Source organism: Nanorana parkeri, unplaced genomic scaffold (assembly GCF_000935625.1).
Source record: "Nanorana parkeri isolate BGI_ZX_2015 unplaced genomic scaffold, ASM93562v1 scaffold147, whole genome shotgun sequence".
NCBI lineage: Eukaryota > Metazoa > Chordata > Amphibia > Anura > Dicroglossidae > Nanorana > Nanorana parkeri.
In genome coordinates this window covers 814,287-823,405 of record NW_017306415.1, presented here as the reverse complement: position 1 = coordinate 823,405, position 9,119 = coordinate 814,287, and the positions used below count along the sequence as shown (strand labels likewise).

The 9,119-nt window shown below is 37.0% G+C and overlaps 1 protein-coding gene across 1 annotated transcript in view; it reads left to right on the top strand.

Moving 5' to 3' along the window:
• PREX2 (phosphatidylinositol-3,4,5-trisphosphate dependent Rac exchange factor 2) overlaps window positions 1–9,119 on the top strand; it is a 250,362-nt gene that overhangs the window by 64,255 nt on the left and 176,988 nt on the right. The window contains exon 8 of the mRNA XM_018554229.1: window positions 2,407–2,510. Within this exon, the coding sequence (XP_018409731.1) occupies window positions 2,407–2,510 (104 nt within the window). The remainder of the gene's footprint in view (window positions 1–2,406; window positions 2,511–9,119) is intronic.

Below are 9,119 nucleotides of genomic sequence, written 5' to 3'. Positions count from 1 at the left end.
AGAGAGCGTAAACCATGTGTATAGTCTCAACAAAAAACCACGTCTCTCCTCCATATTTAAGGCCTTGTTTAGACTCCACATTTTTTTGTTGGTTGTTTTCTTCATTTTGTTAGAAGCTATAGTTCCAAATATAGTGTCTTTCCAACCATCTGAGGCTTGGAAAGTCTTGTGGAAGTCTCTTAATGTTATGTAAATTGTTTGCATTCGTTTATTTGGCGATCTGCATCTCTTTAGATAAATAATCTTTTACATTCCTGTATTTCCTCTGGGAAATGGGATATTGATAGTCAGAGAACTTGCTGACAGCAGTGTTCAAACAATATCAAACATAAAATCCCCTCTCTGGCTGTAAATACAATCTATGCTGAAAAGTTGCTGAACTGTAGTACAGAAGTAAGCTTGTCCCAAACAAACTATACACCACGCAAAAGGTATTAATAAAAATGCAACTTGACGTAATTGACAGTTTTTCAAAAGAGCGTGAAAACAAAGGCTAATATGTTTTGCATAATAAATCAACACTGCACTTTAAAGTGGATCCTACACTTCAAAAAACAAGGTTTGCTTATGTATTCAGAATTATTCAGGCCTTCTCCATGCAGTTAAGTAAAAAAAATTCTGAAGGTAAAAAGTTATTCAGTAAATATACCTTAACCCCAACTTCCACCCACAGTGCCTAGGCAAAGATGACATCACTTTCCCTACCACTGTTATCTTGTGAGATGACTGTCAAGCACAGTGCAGGAGCATCTTCTGGTGAAATTTGGGGTACTCAGCATACCCCAGGATCTCACCAAAAGGATGTTAATGTCATCCCCTGCATTGTGGAAGCTGAGATTAAGGTGAGTATATTTTCAAACTTTTTTCCTCACCGTTTTCTATTTTCCGTACCTGACCGATACATGGACGGGAGGAAGAGACTGCAGGAGACAGAGCATTGCACCTTAAATCTAGCTTTCTGACTCCTATGCAAAAAATAAATACATGCAATTTTTTTTCTTTTATGAAGAAGTGAACATTTGTTACTTTTTTTTTTTAAAGGTGGAATTTCCCTTTAAAAGGTGATAAATATATATATACTTTTGTAAATTATCTTATAGGTTCCTTAGCCTACAACATGAGATTGATAATACATGTTTTAGCACTGGGGTCAATTATATAGTAGTAGATTATTTTTACTTGGTTGTCTAGTGTTTCAGAAACATTACAATGAACTCACAACCAAGTGGCCAATAATTGGTGGAACAATGGTGAATCCTGCTGTAAATTATAATACTGGCTCATCCCCCAAATGACATCAAAGACTTGCAATTCTTGGATTAAAATAAATGTGACAGAGATCTAGGGTAACATTAGCATGATATATATCAGTCTGTCAGCTGCAAAAATCTAATTAGCTACAGTGTATTCATTTTACTGGTAGTTTAACAAAAATGTATAATGTATTGCTTTGCTGCTTTTACTTACATCTAAACTGACTCAGACTGCATTTGTTGAAACAATACAATGCTAATTATGATGAACAGTTGAGTTGTACATTGTTCTCTGTTATGTGTCATAAAAAGTTCATACATAAATGTAAACACCAAAAGGCATAGATTTTTAGAAACCGGTCTTTATTTAGATATGGATTCTAGGGTGCCCACAAATGTATGATGATCTACAACCATAGGTGTGCTCACAGGGTGTGACACGTGTGCCTGGGCACACCCTAATCACCCCGAACACAACACTGAAACTGCAACAGAGGTGGGGAGAGATCACTGAGCTGGTGGAGAGATCACAAAGATCTCTCTGCGATACAGAGCACAGCAGCACTTGCCACTTACATCCCTCACATAACAGCCACAGTCCTTGGTGCCCGGGAAGCGAGCATGGCTGAGACTTCCCATCCAATGAGGAAGCCAGGAGGGTGGTCACATCACATGACCACTTGCCAGTATCCTTGCTTCATTACGGCACCATTGCTAGAAGAGGCAAGGGACAGATGGGAAACCGGGATGCCTCAGGTTTGTGTATATACAGTATATGTATTACTCTTTTTGATCGATTACATTTATTTTGATGGATTAACATTTTTTTGAAACTTTCTGCACAAGCGCCAGCCAAGGCATTGGCCTATACACATACAGCACAGCAATGAAGTAATAAAATGAACTAGGATCACACTAACCCAGCACGTTATTATTCTCAGTTGCCACTCAAGCGGAGGCCACATTGAGTGGGGCACGTGAGATTATTAACGTGCTGGATTAGTGTGATCCTAGTTCATTTTATTACTTCATGCCCTTCAGCCCCCAAATATGATGTTGTTTTTGAAAAAAAGGTTAACATATGATGTATTAGGTGAGGACACATACAGAATTTCTTGTTATAGTAATTAATTTATTTTCATTCAATTTGAAGGCGATTGAAAAATAGCAAAGCAGCCACAGATGGGCACCGCTATCTCTTCCGAGGGCGGATTAACACAGAAGTGATGGAGGTTGAGAACGTTGATGATGGAACAGGTGTGTACACAAGTAATATCAACAAACTGATGGTCATTTCTGAGAAATCAAATGCTTCCCATTGAGTGAGTAAATGTGACAAATGTTATCCTATCAATCAGAGCAGCTCAGTGTCAAAGATGGTCCAGAAATTCTGTTTAAAGGGCATAGTCATAGTAAGTCTAGAGTTCAAATATAAAAATATACCAGCCAGTTATGTGTTCTATCATTTTACTCTTTAAAACTACTGAAAGGGTTGAAAGGAAACATTTATTTGGTGTATTACAGATAAGATACCGTATATATTTTTTACTAATACATTTTTTGTTTGTAACGTGTAATTTGCTAAAATTACATTGTCTGTAATGGAAAAATGTGATTACCAGCATGTAAGTTTATTTGATATTATTGATATGTTGTGCCCACTTATTTTACAGAACACACCTTTGAAGGCCTAAAAAGTCACTTACATTCTAATTCAGTAGAATATATTTGGTTTAAATTCAGTTGGCCAGTATGTTTTGGGAATTCAAAACCCTTTTTTTTTTTTTTAAAGAGATGGTACTAAGTCTAGTTTTGTAGAAAGGCCACATAGGTCTAGCCCATTGGCAGCAATTTATCCAGGAGGCGGTGGATGGCCTGGCTAGCAGAGAACCCAACATTCTTATGTACATCAAGAACTTCAAGAATGAAGGAACTCGTATTTTAAGGCATACAAACTGCACTTATTTAACTATATAAGTTCCATAAAGCTGTGCATAGTTCTCTTGGCTTACATTGAAATCCTGAACTGGGCACAACCTAAAAATATACCTATAAATATGCAACTTGTCATCATCATCTAGTCAGATATTAATATTTGTGAATATTGGTGTGAATACCTTATGCTTGCATGTTGATGACATTTGTAACATGCATCAGAATGCCGATTGGCTCTAAAAAGTCAAACATGGAGCTTAGTGTAACGGCTCTTGAGATTTCTCATGTTATGTTATACAGTTACTCTACATTCCATGTGAGGTTTTACTCAAGCTTTAATCTTATTGACAAACACATTTTTTTTAACTTACCACTAAGTATATTGATCTGTTATTTTTTAGAAATATGACCTCAGTGTCGATGTATTATCTTTTAATTGCTTAGGGAAGAAGCACCTGCAGTACAAATGATTGCTTTTAAATGAGAAGATGAATTGTATTACGGTACTCACAAAAAAAAATATTTTGACAGCTATGACAACAAATTGCCCTGCTTCCTGACTTGAGGTACCTTAACCCTCATCATAATTTAATTTCTCATTATAAAAGTTGTGCCAGTCCAGACAACAAATGATTTACTTTAATACATAATTTTAATTTACTTCCCAGGAATAAGGCACTAGTACAGTCATTAACTTCCAATATTTCATAAACCAAATTAGTGCAATTATTATTCAGTCATTATTGATGTCTTTCATCTATATTTTTACAATGTACGTCATATGGAGCTAGCCTTAAAAATGACAAAGTTCATAGTACTAAACCGTGTTAAAGCTAATGTGCAAGAGCACCCTTTAAATCAGCCTTTTTTCAACCAAGGTTCTGTGGAATCTTAAGGTATCTCCTGATGTCACTAGTGGTTCCTTGAGCAGTGAGCACTTTCTGCCTCCCAAATAAATAACTACTGACAACAATAATCTTTTCAACTATCTGTAAGGGGAACATTTATCTAATTATTCACCAATGTAAAGGGTATTCTTCTCACTGAGCAGCTGTGGAATGGGGCCCTTCTTCACCAACCACCAATCTAAGGGGTCCTTCTACACTGACCACTAATATAATTGAGAACCTCATTGACAACCAATGTAAGGGGCACTGCACTGACCTCCAGTGTAACCGGGACTTTACTGACCATCAATGTAAGGGAACACAACAATTTTCATGGCCCAAGTATCTTTTCTGACCATTATTATTATTATTTGTTTTTATTTGTTATTATTACTGAAAACACTTATGTTGTAAAGAGCAGCCCTGGATGCCAAATACACTAAGTATGCCACATTCTTAATTTTTTTTTTTAAACTTACAACTTACCGTTCACACTAATGTTCTGTGAGCTTTATATATAATCATTATAAGGGTTCGCTGAGGCCTGAAAGTTATTTTAAGAGTCTCTTCATTTTTAAAAGGTAGAGAAAGGCTGCCTCTAAATTAGAATGACTCCCTTTTCAAGCACAAATCCCTCTATGGGCAATTCCACAGATTTACATATGTAAAAGCATATCTAAAACTGGGCTGGTCAGCTCACCTGACCAAGGCTGCTCCCAATTAATAAAAATCAAGTTGCAACAAAAAAACTCTTACATCTCTGACAAATTTTCATGTGGTATTGCGTTGGTACTGGATGCTGCCAATTTAATATGTTTCACCAGTTCATTAAAAAGTTTGGTAATTGTTTTAGTATGGCCTGTTCTGAAGTCCCCAGAGCCTCTACTCTGCAAGAATTGCCAGCAATGAGCTGCTGCTTTGCTACTTTCATTAGGAGAGTCAAGAGCTTCTTCATATGAATCTCCTGACTCTAAACAGTCCGCTGATATTAACTTTACTGCTGACATTGATTGTTTAGTTGCCTGGTGGAAGCTCTCTAGGAACACAGTCAGTGTTGGACTGGCAGTAAAAATCCAAGCAATATAATTTCTACTTATCAACTATATACCAAAGATTGTTAGCCTATGTGTATTTACAGTTCTACAAATATTTGTTGTGTTATTAAAACAAATTCGGTGAGGTTATACATGCTCTACATCAGCCTTTCTTCCCATTTGTACCCCTGAGCAACCCTTGAAAAAATTTTCAGGTCTTGGGTAATCCCTGATAACAAAGAATTTACCTGTAGCTCTTGGTAAATTAACATAATCAATAGGCTGAAGAAAATTTTAAATAAAGGCTAGCTCATGTGGGGTGCCTTGGGTATTTGACACCAAGGGCAGGCAGGTTTCTTACTAACCCCCTATAAAGTTATTTTAATTAATCTTAAAATGTATAACAACTGTGAAAAAGAAAGGCAGACAGTAAAAACTGTGGTGTCCTCTAACATTAGTGGTGAGTGTAGACGCTACACCTTGGTTAGAAAATAGCCCCCTTCATTGATGCTCAGTGTAAGTGGGAGTTCAGTCAACCATTGCATACTGCTCAAGAAACCTCTAACAACCTCAGAGGAACTCTAGGGTTCCATGGAATGCTGGTTGAGAAACGCTCAACAGTCTTTTGTGGCCGATTACATAATTGCCAGATTACCAGTGTAGGCATAAATGCAGGCCTAACATGCCAATGCATAGTATTATGATTTATTTTCAGTATTCTAAAGAGAATGTCAAACTGTTAATCATCATGCTGATTTCTATCAGTTGACATTGTCAAATATAAAAAATGTCTGTATACATTATAGTGTTTCATAACAGCCAGAGTCATTGTAGCTGTGATGGCAGACATTGTGCCTTTTGGTTCTGGAATGTGGTTACACAATAGAGCAGACAATTGTGCATTTTCTCCCTGGAAACATACAAACAAACACATCTGCCTGGAAACAGGCAAGCAGCATAAAAATTGAATATTTAGTCATCCGCTTCCTGATGGACTCAATAATAAATTGTAGGGAAGGGGAAGCTGACATTTCCCAGCTTGTGTGTACAATACTTGTCTAGATTCTTACTTGTCTACACAGTCTGCACAGTCACAAATAAGATGAAGGCATTGAGGTATATTTCTTTATAAAAAAGGCCGGTGAATCCAAGCTCGCACATTCAGTGGCAGCACTTTTAACGTTATGAATACATGCAACTTGGCAGATGTTTGTAGTACGACAGCTGTTTTGTAGTAAATGTAATACCTGCACTCTCCGTAGTGCTGTACCTGGATTTTTTACACCAGGCAAGCATTTGGAGTGTTCATTGGGTTAATATTTATCCTTTTATAAATTAATTAAAAACAAGTGTCCCTTTCCTCTTCCTTCCTTGGTTTATAGTACCATCTCAGAACATCAGGCATACTATTCTATTGGCAAGAGGGCAGTGAACACCCCCTACTATGCAATCTTCTAGCATGTTGATACCAGCTTGCATGCTCTTTAGCATCATTGGGCGGGGGAAGGGGGGTGTTAATCTATTTATGCTTTTTTTGTGTAATTGGCTGTGGAAGGGCTGGCATAGAATAAACTCATTGATGCTTGTTATGGCAGTCTTTGTTCGTGGTGTGAAGTGGGCTGCTGAATTACCAACAGACACTATTCTCCTATATGGTGAATACAAAATGTGTAAATTATGTTCTATGCATAGTATAGGTTAACACTCGAAAGCACTTTGGTGTACAAAGTGAAACACCACCAAGCACAATTAGTCTGCCAAGACAACCACCTTCTACCCGACAGGTAAATGGTTGTCATTCTGCCTGTCTCAGTAAAGTGCTGTGACTCATTTTAGCTATACTATTACATTAAATAAAAATAAAATAATATTATATGACACGATGATAATAACCCTTGGCAATCAGCTACATTTTTGTTATTTTCTTTGTAAACCTATTGTATAATACCAGGGACTTCAATAGAAATAAGTACCTTATGGCTGAATAATAATACTTTTACTGATAATGTATCTCTTTTTTTAATTCATTATAATATCTTCTCTTTTTAATGCAAATTTGTGAAGTCCAGCTGAATAGGCTGTAAATTATTGGCTGCTTTTTGTGATCTTCGCATTTTCCCTCAGAAGACTAGCCTATTAGCTAATTAGAATGTCTTCTAAATAAAATTAATGATCTCTACAAGAAATGTTCATTTCCCAGTTCTCAGGCCCTTACCATGAACTGTTTTAATTAGCATCATTTTCACAATGACTTTTTCCTCTCTAACCATCTAACCACAAATTATTCTGATTAAGGGTTAACTCTGTCCATACATCTGAACTTTTATTATCGCCATATATGCATAGTTCATGTAGTTAATAATAATAAAACAACAACCATATTAGTTTTTCGGCATCGAGTACAAGTACAACATTTTTTTTCCCGCTACTAGGCGATACTGAGTACCGATACTGACATCCCAGACTATCGTTGGCTTGGCTTCACTTGCTGCTAGGCAGCCTGGATTTCTGACCATTTAGGAAGTTGTGCGGCGGGTCATGTTGTGCCACCCAACTTCCTCATTGGTCAGGACGTCAGACTGCCTAGCAATAGGTGAAGATGCTAGCAACTAGTGAAGCAAGCTTCCCAGGCAATTAGGAAGCCGGGCGGCGGCTCCAAGCTCAATCCTGTGATGATCATTTACAAATAACTTCTGCGCTAGATGCTCAACAATAATCTATTTTCCCTATTCCACGCTAGCTGCTAGCATTAGCAAGTTATATAAACATATATCAAACAAATGTTTAAAAATTTGCGACACTATGGATCTTAAAAAAATGTGGATCTTAAATAAAAAAAAACTCAAAAAATGGTGCTATATAGTGCTACAATGTGCTAAAATCATGAAATCATATTCATATATAAACAATTCCTCTAATCAAGTGCATCAATCAAAATCTTGTGCATGTGTCTGTAAATTATTTCCATAAACACCCTATAGCAGGGCTCAAAATTTCCACTCGCCCCCTCGCAATTGGCGAGTGAAAATTGCGTGGGGGCGAGTGGAAATCCAGGGGGGGCGGGACTTCTGCCGCTTCTGCAGCGCCGATCGCTGTCTGTTTTCTCCACCCGCTTCTTGGAGCGGCACCGCAGCCTCCGACGGCCGGGCCGTAGTATAGTCCGTGCTCAACTATAATGAATCAAAATGTCATTTTTCAGATCCTAATAACAGTTTTTCTCTTGTGGATAAATGTGCTCCAGTTCAATCACTGTCAAATTCAGTGGCACCTTTTCTGCACTTGTGCTCTAGTGAACCAATGTGCTCCAACTGATTCATTTTCTATCTTCAGTAACACCTTTTCCACACTTGCTTACCGTCTACCAAGGACCTTCTCTTAAAAATAAGAACAGGTCACAAGCGCTTGTGAATACAAACCTCTTCTTAAATCTTGTCTCCTTCTCTTCTCCCCCATAGCATGCTGATCCATGATGAAGTACTGTTCCTCTTCCTAATCGTTCATGCCAAGACTGCATTATGCCTGATGGATTGCTCCGAAAACAAAAGCATATACCACAGAGCAACCTGTATATCTTTAAAATGTATAAAACCAATACATGTGTAAAAATGATATCCACATTTTATTATACAGTAATTACATTATATAAAAGAATCAATTAGGAACTTTGTGTGTGTTTTAGCCAATTGGTTTTTTTTTATACTCGTATGTATTACAATTGATTCTTTTATATAATGTAATTACTGTATAATAAAATTTGGATATCATTTTTACACATGTATTGGTTTTATACCTCTCAGAAACCCCTATGTCTCTGTTTTTTTCTATGTTTACATTTAGAGGGGGAGAGGTCCAATTGGGGAGCTACTGTCGAGGCAGACTCAAAAGTTGATTATTATCTTTAAAATGTATTATTGAAAACATAAGATCCACTCACGATTAAAATAGGGCTGTGCAAATTAACGATTAATTTCTCGATTAATCGTTAATCTTTTTGATCGATTAAATTTTTT